Source organism: Pleurodeles waltl, chromosome 8 (genome assembly GCF_031143425.1).
Source record: "Pleurodeles waltl isolate 20211129_DDA chromosome 8, aPleWal1.hap1.20221129, whole genome shotgun sequence".
Classification (NCBI taxonomy): Eukaryota; Metazoa; Chordata; class Amphibia; order Caudata; family Salamandridae; genus Pleurodeles; species Pleurodeles waltl.
Genome location: NC_090447.1, coordinates 420,542,674 through 420,564,174, shown reverse-complemented (window position 1 = coordinate 420,564,174; position 21,501 = coordinate 420,542,674). Strand labels below are relative to the sequence as shown.

At 45.2% G+C, this 21,501-nt stretch overlaps 1 protein-coding gene across 2 annotated transcripts in view; it reads left to right on the top strand.

The window, feature by feature from the left end:
- The window catches only part of CYFIP1 (cytoplasmic FMR1 interacting protein 1), a 546,797-nt gene that overhangs the window by 219,455 nt on the left and 305,841 nt on the right, over positions 1-21,501 (top strand). For both annotated transcript variants that reach the window (XM_069204288.1, XM_069204289.1), the window contains exon 18: positions 9,489-9,585. In XM_069204288.1, coding sequence (XP_069060389.1) covers positions 9,489-9,585 — 97 coding nt within the window. The remainder of the gene's footprint in view (positions 1-9,488; positions 9,586-21,501) is intronic.

The window sequence follows — 21,501 nt, the reverse complement described above, 5'->3', positions numbered from 1 at the left end:
TATGGTCCCCTCACTCAGCACATGCACGCTGCCTCACAGCTTGTGTGTGCTGGTGAGGAGAAAATGACTAAGTCGACATGGCACTCCCCTCAGAGTGCGATGCCCACCTCACACTGCCTGTGGCATAGGTAAGTCACCCCTCTAGAAGGCCTTACAGCCCTAAGGCAGGGTGCATTATACCACAGGTGAGGGCTTATGTGCATGAACACTATGCCCCTACAGTGTCTAAGCAAAACCTTAGACATTGTAAGTGCAGGGTAGCCATCAGAATATATGGTCTGGGAGTTTGTCAAATAAGAACTCCATAGTTCCATAATGGCTACACTGAAATCTGGGAAGACTGGTATCAAACTTCTCAGCACAATAAATGCACACTGATGCCAGTGTGGAATTTATTGTAAAATGCACCCAGAGGGCATCTTAGAGATGCCCCCTGAATACCAGTCTGACTCCTAGTGCTAGGCTGACCAGTTTCTGCCACCCTGACACAACCAGATGAGTTTCTGGCCACATGGGGAGGGTGCCTTTGTCACTCTGTGGCCAGGAAAACAAAGCTTGCACTGGGTGGAGGTGCTTCTCACCTCCCCCTGCAGGTACTGTAACACCTGGTGGTGAGCCTCAAAGGCTCATGCCTTTCGTTACAGCACCCCAGGGCTAGTGGAGATGCCCGCCCCTCTGGCCACTGCCCCCACTTTAGGTGGCAAGGCTGGAGGAGATAAGGAGAAAAACAAGGAGTAGTCACCCACCAGTCGGGACAGCCCCTAAGGTGCCCTGAGCTGAGGTGACCCCTGCCTTTAGAAAACCTCCATCTTGAGTTTGGAGGATTCTCCCAATAGGATTAGGGATGTGGCCCCCTCCCCTCGGGGAGGAGGCACAAAGAGGGTGTAGCCACCCTCCAGGACAGTAGCCATTGGCTACTGCCCTCCTGACCTAAACACACTCCTAAATTCAGTATTTAGGGGCACCCCAGAACTCAGGAAATTTGATTCCTACAACCTACACAAAGAAGAAGGACTGCACAGTGACGCATCCGACAGGGACCTGCGACCTCTGAAGCCTCAGAGGGCTGCCCTGAACCGAAGGACCAAGAAACTCTAGAGAACAGCAGCACTGTTCAAAAACAGCAACAACTTTGCAACTTTCTTGCAACTTTTAAAGAACTCACACTTCCCGCTGGAAGCGTGAGATTTCACCCTCTGCACCTGATGCCCCCGGCGCGAGCTCCAGAGAACCAACACTACAGGGAGGGCTCCCAGGCGACTGCGACCTCGTGGGTAACCCGAGACGACCCCTGGACCCCCACAGCGACGCATGCAGAGAGAATCCAGAGGCTCCCCCTGACCGCGACTGCCCAAACAAGGAACCTGACGCCTGGACCAAACACTGCAGCCGTAGCCCCCAGGACCAGAAGGAACCGAACTCCAGTGCAGGAGTGACCATTAGGCGACCCTCTGCCTAGCCCAGTCGGTGGCTGGCCCGAGAAGCCCCCCTGTGCCTTGCCTGCACCGCTAGAGTGACCCCCGGGCCCCTCCATTGATTCCTATTGAAAACCCAACGCCTGATTTGCACACTGCACCTGGGCACACCTGTGCCGCAGAGGGTGTGTTTTGTGTGCCTATTTGTGTGCCCCCCCCAGTGCTCTACAAAACCCCCCTGGTCTGCCCTCCGAAGACGCAGGTACTTACCTGTTGGCAGACTGGACCGGAGCACTGCTGTTCTTCATGGGCCCCCATGTGTTTTGGGCCCTCCTTTGACCTCCGCCCCTGACCGGCCCTGTGTTGCTGGTGCAGTGACTTTGGGGTTGCCTTGAACCCCCAATGGTGGGCTGCCTATGCCCAGGAACTTGAACTTGTAAGTGCCTTACTTACGTGAAAAACTAACCATTACTTACCTCCCCAGGAACTGTTGATTTTTGCACTGTGTACACCTTTAAAATAGCTTATTGCCGTTTTAACTAACACTGTGTATGTTTCTGCTCTATTTCAAAGTTCCTTACTTCCCTGTGTGGAGTACCTTACATTTTATGTATTTACTTCAAATCTTGAATTTTGTGGTTCTAAAATAAATTATGAAAAGATATTTTTCAATATAAAAACTATTGGCCTGGAGTTAAGTCTTTGAGTGTGTGTTCCTCATCTATTACCTGTGTGTGTACAACAAACGCTTAACACTACCCTCTGATAAGCCTACTGCTCGACCACACAACCACAAAATAGAGCATTAGAATTATCAAATTTTGCCACTATCCTACCTCTAAGGGGAGCCCTTGGACTCTGTGCACACTATCTCTTACTTTCAGATAGTATATACAGAGCCAACTTCATACAACTGTGCTCTCTCCCTCTAAATTTGGTTGCTTAGGACTTGGCACACACATGCTGCAGACCCTGGGGAACCCCTGGTGCCCCAGTGCCTTGGGTACCATATACTATAGACTTACATGGGGGCACCGGTATGCCAATTGTGGAATTATGCCAGCCATGGGAGCCCATGCAAAATGTGTCTGCAGGCCTGCCATTGCAGCCTGCGTGAAAAGGTGCATGCACCCTTTCACTACAGGTCACTGCAACAGGTCACTGTAAGTCACCCTTATGGAGGCCCTCCTAGCCCAGAGGGCAGGATGCAAGTACCTGTGTGTGAGGGCACCACTGCATGATCAGAGGTGCCCCTGCGAACTCCAGCTCAATTTGCCGGGTCTTCGTAAGTGTGGCGAAGCCATTTTACCCATGTACTGGACATGGGTCACTACCTATGTCCAGCTACATAATGGTAACTCCAAACCTGGGCATTTTTTGGTATCAAACATGTCTGAATCATAACCCAATACTGTTGCCAGAATTGGTTGTATGATTCCATGCACTCTGGGAGCTCCTTAAAGGATCCCTAGCATTGCTTCTACCAGCTTTCTGGGGTTTTCCAGGAAGACCATACTGCTGCTACCCCACAGACAGGTTTCTGCCCTCCGGCTGCTTAGGCTGCTCAAACAGAGTAAGCCAGAACAAAAGATTTCCTTTGTGAGTGGGAGGCAACACCTCCTCCATTTAGAAAAAGGTGTTACATGGCTTGGGAGGGGTAGCCTCCCCAACCCACTGGTATGCTTTGAAGGGCACATTTAGTGCCTTCCTTGCATAAACCGGTTTGCACCAGTCCAGGGATCCCCGGTCCCTGCTCTGGCGCTCAACTGGACAATGGAAAGGGGAGTGGCCACCCCCCCTTCCCATCACCATCCCAGGGGTGGTGCCCAGAGCTCCTCCAGATTGCCCCTTGATTCTGCCATCTTGAATCCAAGGTGGGCAGAGGCCCCTGGGAGCACCTGAGTGGCCAGATAAGGCAGGTTACATCACAGCCCCCTTTTGATAGGTGGTCACACCCTGCTAGGTGACCAGTCCCCCTTCCTGGCCTACTTAGGGTCTCCCTCCAGGGTGGGTCTTCAGATTCGACATGCAAAATTCCAGCAGGACTCCTTTGCATCGTTTACTTCATCTTCTGACCACCGGGACTGAAACTGGACCTTCCAGGAACCGACAATCTGCAACTCCAGCAACGACTCTGCTTTGCAACATTGTTTCTCCGGCTTCCTTCAGCAACTGCAACATTTCCCTGGCTGTGCATTCTCTGAGGGTGACGAGTCTTCAGCCTACACAAGAAGCAAGAAGGAATCTCTCTTGGAGTGAAGGAGTCACTCACCTGTATTCACAAGCACCACCTGCATTGACGTCTGGCTGTGTCCTTTTTTCCTGCAAAACTGCATGGATCCTGCACAACAGGTGGTGGTCTGGAGTGTTCCCCTCAGGCCTCTCGACCAGCTATCCAACTTGGGAAATGGTGTGCCCTTGCCTCTCATCGCAGGACAGTACCCCTGTGCACCGCAACTCTTGCAGCTATCAAGGCTTGTTTGTTCCTGCTCCAAGGGAACTTCAGGCTCTGTGTAACCCCAGCCGCCCGCACTGTTCCCTGCAAAGCACAGTCTCCTGCCTGCTGATCCAGCACCGTGGGATTCCTCTCCAGGTGTGCTAAGTGGGCCTCACTGCGACTCCTGTGCCTGCTGCCTGTGAGTTGCCTCGGGAGGGGGGGCTGCCTCCTTGTCTTCTGATTCTTCTCACTGCTGAGAGTCACCTGGGACTCACCTCCTTGTGTTGAGTCCCCTTGGATCTTGCTGGTCCCTGGCAACTCTGAACTCTTCTGCTCCTGTGCTGCACAGCTGACTCCTTGTCTTCACCGTCGACCTGGTCCTGCATCTCCAGAAGGTTGGGTAGTGGATCCTGTCCCAACCAGACACTCCAACGCAAACTGGACTTGGTCCCCTTCATTTGCAGGTTCTCTTCTGTCAGGATCCACCTTTGGTTTATTCCAGTCTTGCTTGGATCATGCACAGTCTTTTTCCAAAGCTTACCTGTGGGTTTGGAGAAGAACCAGGTACTTACCTCTTCTCCCCTGGTCGCTGGGGAGCACCTTGGTACTTACCTTTTAGGGTTCCTAGTTCTGCCAGCTCCCCTATAGAGATTCCACTTCTTTGGGTGGAGGACTGACTTACGCATTCCACTTACTTAAGTTTCGTCTCCCCCCTGGGGTCTTCATTATTTTCTGTTATTTCACTGCTTTCTATTGCTTTTCATTCCAATTCCCAACTCACAATGTGTATGCAATAGTGTATTTATTCACCTTCTAGTGGAGTATTGCATATACAGTATTTTAGTATTTGTGTTACCATAATACAGTAGCTTTATTTTTGTAACACTGTGTGGTTCTTTCATGTGTGAGTGCTGTGACTAGCGGTATTGCAGAAGCTTTGCATGACTCCTAGATAAGTCTTGGCTGCTCGTCCACAGCTACCTCTAGAGAGCCCTGGATTCCTGGAAACTGCCTACACCTCTCTAATAGGGGATATCTGGACCTGGTATAGGGTGATAACGCCATTAGCAGTGTGGTTTCTGTGCAGCACGACTAAAAATAATTTTTAAAGGTGCATCAGCCATGACTGCGTCATAGTGCTTTTTAAAATCAGTTTTACCCACTTTGCAAACCGAATGGTTCCTGCTGGCTGGGTAAGTGAGTGAACACACAAACTGAAAGATATGCTTTGCAGGTCACGAGTTCAAATGAAGACAAGCCTTCCATCTTACCAGAGTGAGTAAATTGAGTGTCTTTAAATTATGACTTACAGCGCTTTAAGCTCTGGTGTTCTAACTCTGGGTTTTTTGGGGTTTATAATATGCCTACATTTGTAAGTGTCTTCCATGCATCTGTAATAAACATGTGATGTCACAAAATCCTGTCTTATGTCTCTGGTGTGCCACTTCCCATTGGGGCTAGGTGCAAGCGGTGTGAATACCCCTAGTACAAGAATATTAATATACAAAAAAAAAATGCACTAAAATCCTCCCCTGACTTGCCTCATACGTTGTATGATGGGGCTCCCATTTTTAGGTAAAGCACCACTTTAGTTTTCAGCATGTTTCAGCTTGTGTATCTACCTAGCTGATAATGGCTGTGGACGCCTTGGACATCAGGCTGCCATTTCTTGCCTTTTATGTCCCAGTCCAGGTAGACCATAGATTCAGATTACGTGGTCCCTCCACTGAAACGGCCGATGCCCAGCTCCACATTTTATGCCCCTACACCAAGGTGTAAGAAGAATAACCTCTGTAAAGCCTGTGAGAAAACTATTCAAACCCATTAGTAGGATAACTCAGCTGGTTGAACCCAGATTGCAGAAATATCAGTGAAATTTGCAGGACATAGGCTTCCTAGAGGGCTGTGCTTTTCACCACAAGAAGGCGATGAAATAGTGAGAACTGAAATGTTTTACACATATTCCACAAATATTACACGAGAGAGAATTAAACTAGTTGTGTGTGCTACATAAACACTAAAAAATTACATTTTTGTGAAGGTGCCTACTTCAGTGAAACACAACGACTCACAAGGTCGCAGCCTGTGCGCTATCTCACCACACATGTAAACCATGGTTTGTGTTCCTCCACTGGGCTGTCTGGGGCTGAACGTTACTCTGTTCACATAGAATAAATAGTCTACTGAAACCAAAAACTACAATTGTTTTCATAAAACCTAAAACAAGATATCTGCAATAAATATGGTAAATCCGCACAATGTGTACACAGCACAGAACCTAAACGCCTGAGAAACCAAAGCACCTTACCTTTGGGTAGTTTATAAAGCCCTCACCAGGCTGTGCCGAGGAGGTGGGCTGAGACCCCCATCAAGCCTGCTCAACCACTTATTATATTGTAAATATCACAGGAAGAGACCGGTTTGAGACTGCTTTAAAGTGCAAACACTAGTGATAAATAGTGATGTATAGTAAATGTGTACGTGTTGTAAATGACAAACACAAAGTGAGAAGGGAGAGTTACACATGATCCAAGGTATAGACACTAATAAAGCGCTCCAGTACCTTCGGGTTGAGCTTGTGCTTTATAAAAATGCCCAAAAAAGAAGAAGTGGTACCTCAATCACAGCAAGAGTAGCGGACAGACACTAATTAAATTAAATCAATCTGTACTTGGTCCATGCAACACAGAAAGAAAAGGAACTGATGCAAGAAGTGACGCCGCACAGTGATAATAATGCAAATGAACGGTAAGCAAAAGATTGGCTGAAAATCCCCTTTTTTAATATAGACACAGTAGCCCACCAAGTGCTAGTGTGCCCGAGCTGTCTGGAGGCTCGACCTCAAAAGCATACTTTCTGAGAAAGGTTTTAACTTTCGGCCAAATATGGCGAAATTCTGTACAGTTTTTCTATATCATAGAGCAACCACTCCTTTGGGAGTTAACATAGGAAATCAAAATGTTGTCATCCCACTTTTTCTTGGCCTCCACTTGATGGATCATCTAAAACTTTGCATGAAGCAGTCAAGTTGGATGACGATTCTTTAAAAAAAAAAACATTTATAGGTAGTGCAGGTTTTCAAAAAGGTGTCAATTATTAGAGAAATGCTCATTGTATGAAAACTCTGACCTAACTATAACTGTGCAGTGCCAGCCACTCACTCGTTTTCACTGAAAAACGTAAAGGTTACAGGGACTTTATAGTTAGGTTCTGGGGAGGTGGTGGTCCCCGGGGCTGCAAGGGTGGCGCACATATCTTGAGAAATGCCTCGGGGATATGGTGGCCCCCGGGGCTGCGGGGAGGGGGCGGCATGGGGCTGAGGGGGGTGGTGGTGCAGGGTTAGCATACAATTGGAAAATGTCCTGGGGAGGTGGTGGTCCCTGGGGCTCTTTGAGGGGGGAGGAAGTAGCACCACCCCATTCCCTCCCATACCACTCCCCTCCACACACACAGACAAATTCAGCAGTGCCCTGGGGAGGTGCCAGTCCCCAGGGCTGCAGGTGGCGGGAGCAGCCCCCACATTAAATTGATTTAAAGCCCCAGGGAACTGGTGGTGGCCCCCCGGTCCTGCGGCAGGGGGCACCCCTAGTTACAATTGTTTGAAGCCCCTGAAAGGTTTGAAGTGTTGGCAGCCAATCAGAGCTGTGCCTTTCACTGCAAAAACTCATCTTTTTTTGCTAATCATTGCGAAGGAGCCACGTCCCTAGATAGACACATTTATTTTCCCTCTGATGTCTTCAAAACTACTGAAAAGATTTACACCAAATAAGCGAAAACGTAATCTACGTACCACAAGCTAGCTTTCTGTCAAATCTGGTGTAATTCCATCAAACGGTTGTGCTGTAGTCGTGTCGAAAGGTCCTATGGGAATTAACATGGAAAACACAAAAACACAACTTTTTGGACCCTGCGCTTTTTTCCGCGACCCCTGCTTGACAGATCACCCCAAAACTTTCAGTGCGCAACAAGAACCACCAGCACAGTTTTTTGGGAAACTATCTTGGAGATTTGCCAAATGGTGCCAAAGATATAGGCAAGTAAAAAAAAACGTTTTTTGAATGGAAACATGGTCCTAACTATAACTCCCTAGTGACGACTGCTAGTAGGTGAAAAAACAAAGAGGCAGGCACCACTGTGTAGTTCTAGTTAGCATCTTGTTACCCTAGGAAATAGATTGTTTACTGATACCCTTGGTGCCACTTCCTGAAAAGTTTCAGGGTGATCCGTATAGTATGGGAGTTTTAAACAGCACTACAGCCACCAAATGGCTAAATGGAATTACACCAAATTTGGCAGGAAGATAGATTTTTACACAAAGTGTATTTTTGGTGATCTGATGTAAATCCATACAACAGTTTTTAAGAAAGTAAGGTTCAAACTTTGTAGCTGTCTGGACGGTTGGTTACGCAGGACTCAAGTGTGTATGCAGCTTCAAATAATAGAGCTATCTAATTGGCCGAGGGGGCTTTTTTCCCTGTTGGTAGCCTTGGGGGCTCACTAATGACCCACAAGTCGCTTGAAATCTTGCGTTCTGATTTGTTGCCCGCAACATAAAAATACATGTTGCGACCTTCATTACATGGTATGGAGCCTGGGTGTCTTATGTCCTGAAAATGAAAAACAAAATAAAGACTAAGGGAGGGCAGAGTAGCAGTACCCTGCCCCCCTGGACCTTTTGGGGGTGTCCCTGAGGGACCCACCAGGGCCAAATAAATTTTAAAAATCGTTTTTCGTTGCAGCCATCCTGCAATACTATATCAGGAGCCAGCGTGGCCCACTTAGTCCACCAGGATCAAAAAAACAATTTAAAAACAAAAGTGGGGTGGGTATCCCTTGGGGCAGGAAAGGTCCTGCAGCCAACTCCATGTCAACACTGTGGAAGACAGTGTGTGGCTGGGGATTGGCTGCCTGCTGGGGATTGGGCACAGCATCTGGCCATTAAAAAAAAAAAAAATACAAAAACTCAGAAAATTACTACTATGAGCTCACATATTACATCACTGATGACATGTTCTGAGACATCATTGATAACCTCGCTGATGACACTGGTATCAAACAATGTGTGGAGAGGTTCAGCTCGCCAGAAACAGCATTCCTTGTCATTGCCCTTGAATGTTTTGTTCAGATTATCAAAGAGCAGACAGAGAGGTTCTGCAAACAAACCAAGTAATTGTGTATTTTTAGGCTAAATTTGTTTATTAAATTTGTAAGGAAAAAAGATACACATTAACCCACCTACATCCAAAGGCTGGTGGGGCTTAGTACAATGTAACTAGAAAGGCAAAAAGCCTCAGAATTTCATGTGTCACTGCCTCTAATCATCACTAGTTACGCAATTTAAATGCCCTTTTATAATCATTTAGTGTCAATTGAAAATTATAAAAAGGCAATTACGTTTTTCAAAAGTACTAGTCATGACTGCATGAAAAAATGTATTTTTTTAAAACGATATTAAAATAAGTTTACATTAAAAAAAAATATATATTTTTACAGTGTTGCTTTCTGCAGCAGGAGAAATGCACTTAAAGCAAAGTAGCCTTTTTTCTGTTGTGGAGCAGGAGACATGCTGAGTCTTTAAATATCTCTGCATTTATTGATCTTTTTAAGAGTTGATTTGTGCTTTTTCATTTACATAGGTATGTTCTCTATTCCCTGGACCTGTACAATGATAGTGCCCATTATGCACTGACAAAGTTCAAGAAGCAGTTCTTATATGATGAAATCGAAGCTGAGGTGAGTTAGGAAATTTTAAATCCTTCTTAATTTAAGCACTTAGTTTTTACTCAACTTGGATGTTGCCCATTTACAACCATTGAGTGTATAATGCTAACTTATTTCTCAATATTACAGCCCAGTTACAGATTGAAATTCATTTGACATTCTGCTTTACTTGGTGCAAGGGTCAATCAAGAATGCGTGCTTTTTACAAAATGTGGTGTCAAGTATTCCCATATGCTGACGGATGGCATCCTTATTTAGTTTCTGTGTTTATTTGAATGTTTATAATGCCAGCCGGTGGGAAAGTAGGAAATTTTGAAGTACACAGGTGTACTTTCGATATGTTAAAACAGTCCCTCGTGCATTACAATGCAAGTATTCAATAGGCTATTAATTGGACTGTCTACTTGCCTAATCCATTTCAGGTTTTCAATTATTACAAAACATTCACCACCAAGCCAATCAAAACAAGACTCCTTTGTCAACTGAAAAAGTCCACCTCTTTAATTCTCCAAGGCTGTATTACCCACAAAGTCAGCAATCTAATCCCTGAAAGAATATCTGGAGTGCCACGTATAGCTATAAGAAATCATTGCAGCTAGTGTTGAAAATTGGTACCTCAGCAACTCAAATACTCTAGAGCTAGTCAGCCCTGGTTTTTGTAAACTTTAACCCAAGCAAGAAGCAGGCGGAGAAAAGTGGAAAATGAATGGAGGAATTCAAAATTGCCACAACTTCCATGAACACTCAAAAAAACTAAGGAAAGAATTCAAATCCATCATCTCTTCTGCTAAATCTGTGTGCATCCAGGAGCATACATTGTTCTCTCACTACATCACACACTCACTCATACCTCTGGCACATCAAAATCTCAGCCCAGTATGCAGGACGCATTATCTACCACATAAAGGAAAAATATGAAGAGTTCCTCACATATTTCATGGAGAAAATTAGACTAATTAAAAGTAATTTGTTATAGCCATCTCTTCAACTCCTCCCTTCCTAACATATTTTCACACCTGAAATACGTTCTCACCCATCACTACTGAGGAACTAAAATGACATAACAAACCTGAGACTCACAAACTAATTTTGCGGCACCTTACCTTGAATAAATAATCAAGTTCAAAATAATCAAGTTCAGTTTCCATATCTCTCAAGATATATGGTTTGATGTGATAAAGACCTCACTAGATCAAGGTTTGTCCCTGACTGCACTGAAGACTAGTACATCACCCCCATAATCAAAATGTCATAGCTCGACCCCAGTCACAAAGCAAATTATCGACCAGTAGCGAACCTCTTGAGGCTAGGGAAAGCCATAGAAAAAACAGTGGCCATAGAAGAAATAGTGGCTAACCAAGTGAACAACACAATCTCAAAAGAACATATCCAATCCATCTACCAGTCAGGATTCAGACCAGGTACTAGCATTGAAACAGTAATCTTAACGGTGTTGGATAATGTATTTCATAATCTGGACAAAAGCAACTCCTACCTATTAGTGCTTCCCGACCTATCAGCAGCCTTTGACATAGCTAATCATGAAGAGGTACATCAGATATTCATCATTTCTTAGACTTCGCTAACATGGTTCTAAATCATTAAATCCTTTCTGATCCACAGATCCTAATTAGTGAAAATGGGAGAACCCACCTCAGCCACCTCCAGAATAATTTTTAGGGACTCTCAAGGCTCTATCCCAAATGTATTCACTCTGTACATGGAGCCCTTGAGATCAACTTTAGGAAAATCACCTCCAGCCCTACACAGATGTGCGAAAGATACCTAATTTTACTTAAAACATCAGCAAAGATATCACTACTCTAAGATGCTGCCTATCCCACTTAAACATATGAATGCTAGACAACAGCCCACTTCTAAACCCCCAGAAAACAGAATTCCATCTTCTTTCATTGTCCCTCTAGTGCAAATTTGATCATAATCTCCTGAAATCCCTGAACCTGTTTTTTTTTCTTTCAAAAACACATACTCCATCTCCCAAATCTTTAGATTTCTCTTTAGATTATACTCCCATATTATCCTCTCACATCACCAATGTTGCAAAACCCATCTATGTCAATCTTCATAACTTCAAGAAATTGCACCATCTCATATTCACTGATAATCTTAAAACAGCTGTCTTTGCTTTAGTCATCTCGAGACTAGACGTCAGAAATGCAGCTTTATTGGAAGTCCCCCAAATGTCAGTTGCTCCTTTAAAGCATTCTAGACAAGGCAAGTTCACTCCACAGTAATGAAGGACCACATCAGTCTCATATTTCAGTCTCCACTAGTTACCTATAAACAGCCAAAATTACTGATAATATTTGCTGCCTCATTTACAGACCTTTACATGAAGATATCCCTCCATACTTACACATATCTTCTCAGTGTTTATGGCTGCACGCGGAGTCCCTGAAGTCACATTACCTTCTCTTTATACATTCCAAATTCAGGACAGCTACATCACAGAAACAGTCCTTTGGTGCAGCCTCTTCAGCGGAGTACTGGAATGTTGAAGGTCATTCCATAGTGTAATGAATTTTTATTTAGGGGAGGAAATGCATTTTCCAAATACTTACCCCCTGCTGGCTTGTTTTTTCCATGAAAAAAATATTCTTTCAACAACACTTTATTGTTCACGTTTCCTGTAAGAGAATATATGTAAACCTCGTAAGGTAGTATAAAGCATGTTAAAGTGTCACTTTATAAGAAGAGCGCAGGAATAGGTTAGTTAGAACATTGGTGCTATTTGGTCACTTTATTGAAAAGTTGAAATCTTTGACCAGTACCAGTAGAGGTTCTAGATCTACAACTTTCTTCTTTGGAGGTCAAAACCATCTAATCCACTGGCATATATACAGATTACCTCTAACGCAGTACTTCCTGCTTGATCCCATATTATACCTTGGTGAGCTTCACATGGATCTTTGCATGTACCTTTAGAATTGATACTCAGGTTCACGTGAAAATATGGGTTGCTCTTGTGTATTATGTGAGTTAGAGCAAAGGGTGTCACCCTAGGAAGTCAGACTCTTGTCTGGTGGTGGCAGGCTGGCTCAGACTAGTCATTTTGCACATGGGTATTTAGTAGAGCCTTAGGGGGCACCTCTAAGGTACCCTCTGAGGGCATGTATTAAGAAATCCATCACTGGCATCAGTGAGGGCTTATTCATATGAGATGTTTGTTACCAAACATCCTTGGTTTCAGTGAAGCCATCATGTAGCTGGGGAATTCGTGCTGACCAGCGTCCAGCACACGTACTTAAAATGGCTCCCCTGTTCACTCACTATGTCTAAGAATTAACACAGACATAGCAGGGATAAATCTGCTTGTGCAGATATGCCCTGCCATGCAATGCAATGTATCTTGCCTAAGGGCTAGAAGGCCTGCTGCTGTAGGGGTGACTTACATATATTGCACGAAGTGTTAGGGGACATGGCACACAGGCTCTGTGCTATGCTGTATTTTCACTCCCCGCTGCACCAAGGCACGCAGTCTGCATTGGTATTCTGTGTTTGCTAAGGAGGGCGGAGGTCCCTGAAGGCGGCACAATACATGCTACAGCCCTTGGGGACCTTCCTTGGTACCCATGCCTAGGTACCAGGGTACCATTTACTAGGTTCTTACTGAGGGGGCCAAATGGCAACAATTGTACGGTTTTGGGGAAAGAGATCGAGCACTGGGGACCTGGTTTGCAGGAACCCAGTGCACTCTCAGTCGAAATTGCATCATGTATCAGGCATAAACTGGGGGTGACAATGTCAAAAAGGGGCACTTTTCTACAAAGTGGTCCTAATGCAAAAGATACAGGACGCTGAAGATGCTGCTTCTTCGATTGATGCAGGAATGCAAAGAAAGTCCTCATGAGGCCATTCTTTGGTCCACAAACATTGATGGTAGTCTTCAGCTTCAGGATTCGATCTTCCAAGATGCACCAGCGGGTTCCAGTGCAGGGCCAGTTAGAATTGGCCTGTGGTCTCAAGGCAAACAACCGTTTCTTGTTCTTTTCTTCTGCTTTCTTCAGTTGAGACAAGGAGAGGAGTAACCTCTGACACTGTCTGAAGGTGAGGACTCACTTTTCCAGCATGCACCAGCATCAACAAGGGCAAGACAAGTAGCAGGGTGTAGGAAGCTGGGTTCTTGTTGCAGTAGCCCCACACTTTTTGCCTGGTTTTTGATGCAAGTTTGACTGAAGTGCACTGGGTTGCTGCTTACCAGGTCCCCAGTGCAATTGGTTATTCCCCAAAGCAAGACACCTGGTCACTTGCCCAAGTGGCCAGGCCCTTTAGCACTTCTGAAAGTCCCTAGTAAATGGTACCCCAGGTACCTAGGGCATGGGTACTGAAGAGGGCCCTTCAGAGCTGCAGCACAACTCGTGTCACTCTAAGGGACCCAGCACCGACCTCATGCAGATTGCCATTGCAGGCTGCGTGACTAGGTGCTCCCTATAAATGAAAACACGACATGGCACACAACCTGTGTGCCATGACCCCTTAAAACTGCATATAATATTTATAAGTCACCCCTACAGCAGGTCTTATAGCCCTAAGGCATGGTGCATCATATTACATGTGTGGGCATATCTGCAAGGGCATATTTACCCCTACTATGTCTTTATCGATTCTTAGACATAGTACGTGAACAGGGAAGCCATTATAAGTCATGTGCTGGACACTGGTCAATAAGAGTTCCCCAGCTAAATGATGGCTTCACTGAAAATAAGGATGTTTGGTATCAAACATCTCGTATTAATAAACCCTCACTGATTCCAGTGATTAATTTATTAAAAAATGCACTCGGAGGACACCTTAGTGGTGCCCCCTGAAAACCTACCGACTGCTCATGAACTCACTGACTATTTCTAACTAGTCTTCCACCAACAGATGGGAATATGACCCTCAAGAGTGAGAGCTTTTGCTTTCTGGAGGTCAGAAACCAAGCCTGCTCGGGCAGGGGTGTTCCACACCCCTCCCCCACAGGATGACCTGTATTCCAAGGCTGGAAGCTTCAAAGGTTCCCACTGCCTTTGGTATGCAGAACTGGCTTTCCTCAGAGGAGGATGATGCACCCCCTTGCCCCATGGCCTATCTGACTCCTAGACTGGCAAGAAAATTAGCTGTGCATGTGGCATGTTCGTGCCTGACACACCCCTAGAATGACCAACCCAAAGTATACACAGCCTAGGAAATTCCACAATCTTGTGGATGGTGGAATCTAGGAACTCTGGACAGAGTGATGCCCACTACCCAGAGGAGACAGTCATCTTGGGGGTGTAGTCACCCCAAGGATAAGTAGCTCATTGGCTACTACACCCTCACTCCCTTTAACACCCTTTAAATTGAGTATTTAGGGGACCTTCTGATACCAGGACTTCAGATCTTCTCTGGACACTAAAGGAGCGGACAAGAAGCCTGCTGAATCCAAGAACCGAGGAGCATGAATGATGACAACCCTCCCAGCCTCCCTGCTGTACCCGAACCTCGAAGGGCAACTGACCTGTCCTGATGCTGCAGCCTCCAAGAAACAGGGAGAGCTGCCAGTGCTTTTCAAATCACCAAGAAGAACTCCCTTGGAGCAGGTGAGCTGCTTTCCTGCATCTGCATAAACCAAAAGAACTGCGAGGACACGGACTGCCAAAAACCCGACGCTTGACAACACCACTGCACCTGAGCCACCTAGCCCGAGCTGAAGTGGACCATCATTGTCAGCATGGTCCCTAGATCCTCCAGAAACAAAGCCTACCTTGAGTTTGCCCCCTGCGGTCTTCACAACGGCGTCTGCAGCCTGTTTCTGCAGACACCCCTGTAATCACGTGTGACCTGAAGACAAAGACCAGACGCTTTATGACACCTCTGCACACATCTGCCCCAAACTGAGGAGAAGACCAAGAGAATTTCCACGTCTAGCAGCCTTCTGAGACCTGAGCCCACTTGTTTGCTTGGTCTGATTGGACCCCCAGTCCGCGCCTGGAGAGTGTTTCTACAGCCCCAAGGCAAACCCCTTATTCCCAACACCTCCCCCTGCATTCTCCCCCCAGCTACTGCAATTAATTCCAGCCCCGAATGCGATGCCAGAAGACAGCACTGCACCTGAGCCCCCCAGCCTGAGGAAAAGTATCCCAACAGTATCCCCATGTGCTAGAGAACCTCGAGGGTGGAGCCCTGCTCTGGATTCCCACAGACTGACCTTCCAGTCCCAACTTGCAGCATCTTCCTGACTGGATTGTTTCCCATAGAAGTGAATGGGACACCAGACACCGTAACACACCTCAGTGCCTGCACGCCTCAGAGCCTCCGAGGTGACCTGTTGGTGCGGCATGTACCTTGACCCATACTCATCTCAAGTCCTGGTGAACAGTCCCGTAAGTTTCTGTGAAGTGTCCGAATGCAGTACAAACTTTCCCCCATAGTGTAACATTACGGCACCCAAATATTGCACTTTGTCAGTTTTTAAAAACTCTAAAAAGCCTATCTTGAAAAAGAATTCACCTGATCCCGGTGATCTTGGTATCAAAGTTTATATAAAAGTATGTGTTCTTTTTATAAATTTGGTGTCGGATTTCTTTATTTATTGTGTGTCTCACCTCATGAGTGTGTGCCTTACATGCTTAGCACTGCCCTCTGATATGCCAAAATTGCTCGACCACACTACCATAAAAAGAGCATGAGGGATGCCATTTGTGCCTCAGTGACCCTTGTATTGAAGTTTGAAGCTCCTTAGCGCAACACTGGGGTGTGGCTACTTGGGGGCTACACTCCCCCTTGGACACCCGGTTTGACTACAGGTTTTCCTGTCCTTCCTGAGATGCCAGACTGCCTGCATAAACAAAAGACTGCTCAAAAGAGGTGGCTTCGTCTTTGAAGCTCGACATCTGGGGCTCAAACTGCGCTGGCCATCCTGCCAAGAGGAGGTCACACCTTCACTAATGGCCTGTCCTTTGTTCTCCTTAGGGGTGGCCGTTCACACCTTGTCTTCAGGAATGGAGCGGGCTGCCTCTGACAACAGCAGCTGGTTTCAACAAAAACAGCTGCTGGAAATCTTTGGTAACAAAGTGGCAACTTTGTAAAGTAGTGCTTTGAAAAATAGTCACATTAAATTTGACTTAAGCAAGAAGTCAAGTCTAATGTAACAATACCTTGAAGTATCAATTTTGGTAGTTCCTTTTGGAAGTTGGCACCATTTAAGTATAGGTGTGAGCCACTCCATACTAGTCAACGAGCCAACTAACTTTTCCACAGTAAAAATGTCAGTTGTATGTTTTTGCTGCAGAGACGTTCCACTGAACCCATACATGTATTTTCTTTTAATATCAGCACCCTGCTTCAGGAGCTACTGAGGCCTACCTTAGGTGTGAATTTCAAATATTAAAAAAGGGCAACTTTGACTGAGCAAGGTGGACTTTGCAAAGTCGAAGTAGCATTTTTAAAAATGCATTGGCAAAGCCAGTTGGTTTTGCCTTTGTTTTTTCTTTCTATCTAACTGGATTGTAAAATAATTTAAAAATGTAATAATTTTTGTTTTAAATGTGCTAAACCATTAGTGGTTTATCAAATTTGAAAGAAAACATTATAACATTTTTGTAATATTTGTATTCCATTTAGATGGAACGAAGAAACAAAGGTGAAACTTAAAGAAGGAAGAAGACAGAGAACCGGCTCCCTGTATTTTACTGTTATGCTGAGAGAGAGAGAGACAGATAGATGGAGGTAGAGGTAGGCTGGTGTAGGTAGGTGTTGGTAGGGGAAGGTGTTGATAGAGTAAGGTGTAAGTACAGGTAGCTGTTGGTAAAGGGCAGTGGAGATAGAGGGAGGTAGAGGTTGGTGTAGGCCAGCACTGCCTGAATGGGGCAGATAATGTATAGATGTCCTATGCTAGAACTGGAGGTCATATGGCATAGGCTGACACTGCCAGTGCAGGAAATAATAATGCTTCAGTTATGACTGCCAGAACCGGAGGCAATAAGACATAGGCTATCTCTACCAGAATTGCAGCCTATCACTGCCAGAGATGAAAATGATAATGCATAATACGTTACTATTGCCACTAAATGCAATATGCATATGACGTTACTTTCAGAACTGAGGCAGTACTTCTAAGGATGTGACTCAACAGATTGGAAATACCTCTGCAAGCATTGCATTTTGAGCCGTACTGAATAATGCATAGAGCATCGCTGGCAGGGCAAGAAGCAACATTGCTTAAGGGCATTAATCAGTGGTTCCCAAACTTTTTCGACCCGCGGCTCCCTTGACCTATTGGCAGTGGCCGTGGCTCACCATTATGTTACTTTTTTTGGCAGGTGGGAGGATGTAAGCGCAGCATCGGGAGTACTTCCATTTTTCTCCCTGAAAATAATTGCAATGAAGGTATTATAATCGGCGTTGGGATCTACTTTGTCACTGAACTGATGCGGTAATAAAGCACTTTATCAGCAACAAATACTCACTTTATCACCTCTCCTTTTTACTCCAGGCCTTGAAGGCTTAAACCACACATTCCTGCCCTGAAAGCATCTTCTTCAGTAGCAGCAGCTTGCATCATATTCTGCATGTCCCAGAACTAAATAGAATGCATTTCCTTGACAATCCTTAGCAACAAATATGACACAACCACAGAGCAGCCAATTTAAACATTTATTTTCTTGGGAATTCTGACATTAACATCAGCAATCTGTAAAGGGCAGTGTTGGCTACATTCACAGAAGGACCTTCAATAGAAAAGTCTGTTGCAGATGGCATCCGAATGCCATAAATAGCTGAGCTATAACTGAAATGCAATGGGAGTAACTTCCTATTCAAACTATCTTAGTGCCGGGACACTAAGAAGATGATATCCCCTCAGACATGAACCTGATGATAAGGAAGGCAACCTTCCTCCAGCAGCAGGCAGGTCACTGTTTTCCTTAAAGGAAAAGAAGTGCAATGCAAACCTCTGAGCACCCTTTAAGATGGCTATCCAAGCCCTGCGCACTTCCCTGCATTTCTCTCACATGCAAAGCTGTAGCAGTTGAGGCACACATCTCTCACTTTGCTGAAAAGAAGGTTAGAGCAGCAACTGCTGCTGCAGGTGGGAGGGACTCAGTAGGAATAGGAATATGAGTATTTAGAGTAAGAAGGAGGAAGTAGAGCTAAGGGTAGGACAATTTAGCAGAGTAACCGAGAGTGAATAGCTGCAAGAGTAAAAAGGAATATAATTTGGAATAAGCAGAAGCTTTGTTTGTAGTAAAGTGAGGAAAGTAAGAATGACAGAATGAGATAACGATGATAAGAGAACAAATCCGTTCATTTACTCCTAACAAAGAATCTGTGCTTGTAGATCCGTTTCATGCACAGATCACATTGAAGTAAGGGCCTTTAATTAAGCACTATTGCAACCTGCTCAGTTGGTTAAATATCACATGTACGCAGCTGAAATAGGTAATATTTACATGTTTTAAGGCGATCAGACACTGCTGACATGCATTACCTGGCATTTACAAGCACGTTATTGCTGTTTCACTGGCTCACTAAGGTACAGTGTCTATCTGTACAATAGTTTACAGCTATACCTGTCTTTGTAACGTATCTTGTATGGAGAAGAGTGCAGTGGAAGGTGGGCTGTGGTGCATTAGCAGGCATCCAGCCAAGGTCTGACTGCAGTCACTAGGCTGAGTATCCTATGATCTTCGTCTTATATAAGAGTGTTAGCTGTGTAATAAACTGCCAATCTGTGGGGCCCTGCTGACAAGAAAAACAAAGTGCACAAGACAATAAAGGTACCTATGTACAGACAATGCATCTGTACTGCACACATTTTTCAAAAGTGTTTGTCTTAGGGTGGCTTATTCCGAGTGAAGTGTTTGTGACCTATCCTTGAAGGGACAGAGTTAGTTGTCTGTGCAAGCAGGTCTTCCATGAAGGACTGAGTATGCTTTATTTGCTGAGCAGGAGAAATGCCCTTTACAGTGCTATACTGCATATTTCTTTACCGTTTATTTTGTTTTTGGAGCTTGTGTATTAAATGAATGTTATTCACATTCACCCTTAATGACCTTTATAACGCAGTCTTCCTTGTCTCTTTACCTAGGTCGAGGTTATAAGAATTAGCATGCATATTTTAATTATACTGCACAAAAGGTTTTGTTAAATAGCATGAAGGGATTTCTAAAATTCACTCGAACAACACTTCTGAACTGTTTAGCTCAGGGTCAGGACCTGTTAAATAACTCTGAGTTGAGCGATGGTTTTATGTTTCAGTGTCATCCATTAACATTGCAGTTAGCAGGTGGGCAGGGCAAGTAGTGACAGCAGACATTTATAGCTATTCCTCGGTTCCCAAACTGTGTGCTTGGTGCACGGCACCCCTGGCTAGTTTTGATGGCACCTGGGTGCCACGGCACACAGATTGGGAACCATTATGCATAGGGGCTCAACTAACCGTTTTAGTGGCTGTTGTCCGCCAGTGTGCTACTGCTGAATCTGATGTCATTAATACATGGGAACATCACTGTCAGAACCAAAGCCATAAATGCATAAAAATAGCACTACCAGGAGGTGCTCATTACAAAGGCATATATGGGGCAGTTGTCAAGGAGAGAATGAGAGCCGAGTCCTGTCAACTAAGAATCTCTTGACTGCGCAATCAACAGCTTTGTAGATATTGCAATATTAAAGTGACACTTAACCATCTACATAAACACTCGACTGATTGAATGTTGTTTGTGCGCATGCAAATGATTATATGTCGGAAGTATTTCATTAAAACCATTTAGAGTGAGTAAAGTGCCAGGCGGTAACATGTTGCTGGTTCTGGCAGATATAGTGCAAAGATTAAGGACATTGTTGGTAAGGGCCATTCAGTGATACATAGAAAAGGAATTTCTGTCACAGGAGTAATGGTGCCAAGAATGGGATCTTTTCCACCACAGGGATGGCACCGGGACTCATTTTGGGAGACAAGCGTTTATTTTTTTCATCATCAGGGGTTGACCCAGAGCAGGAGAGTGAAAGGTGAAAAGGAGGAATGAAGGAGGAAGAGAAAGATGGACAAACAGTGACAAAAGGAAAAAGCAAGGACGACAAAGAAAGCAGTGGTTTTCTGCTGGGCATTTGAACCTGATGAGTTCTTCTGCCTAACAGCATCTTGTACGGGAGCTTGAACTTAGACTTTCACAACCAGAAACCCTTGGTTGTTAGTCACAAGTCCACACCACTCTGGGGCATCTCTAAAGTGTATTCATATCTAGGTGTACATCTGACCAAACACAAACTGGAGGTAGCCTTTGCATGCGCACATGCACGCTCCCTCTTTCGCCCCCTAAAACAAGTATTTAGTGTCTCTTTTATTGAATTTAGGAGCCATATTGAGAGCGTATCTGAAGGAGGATTGAGATGCAGCAGTGTTACGGCAAAGTAGTACGCATGCAACCTGTTCTACTTTGCACAGCAAATAGCAGCTTGTGTGTGAGGAGGCCCCAAAGGTAAGTAGATAGGATTCCCCAGTTGCCTCTATGCAGAGTTGTAATCCTGGGTCTGTGTCCACAGGATAACTTGGGGAAGTGGCGGTTTGAGTTTACACATTTTAGGACCCTTCCCAGAGGACCCCAAGGAAACCCGTTGGGACATGTGAGATTGGATAGTGCCCCGACCAGTGGAGTACCTACACCATGGAGTCCAGGTGCATAGGAGTGAAATTGTGTCAAAACCTCCAGTTGAAATCAGTGGGGACCTCAGTTGTCCAGCTGCTGTCATGACCCGTGGATGAGGTCAGTGGAATCCAGGTGTGGATTCCTGAAGAAGAGGACATAAGGAGAGAGGGGACAGAGTCCATACCACTCAGAGGTGCTCAGGCAGTGCAGGACGGCAGTGCCCACCCTTCTTGCAGTTGCTTTCCTGGTGCACAAAAAAGTGCAGCTGTGGAGTCCAGGTAATGTAGGAAGATCCCTG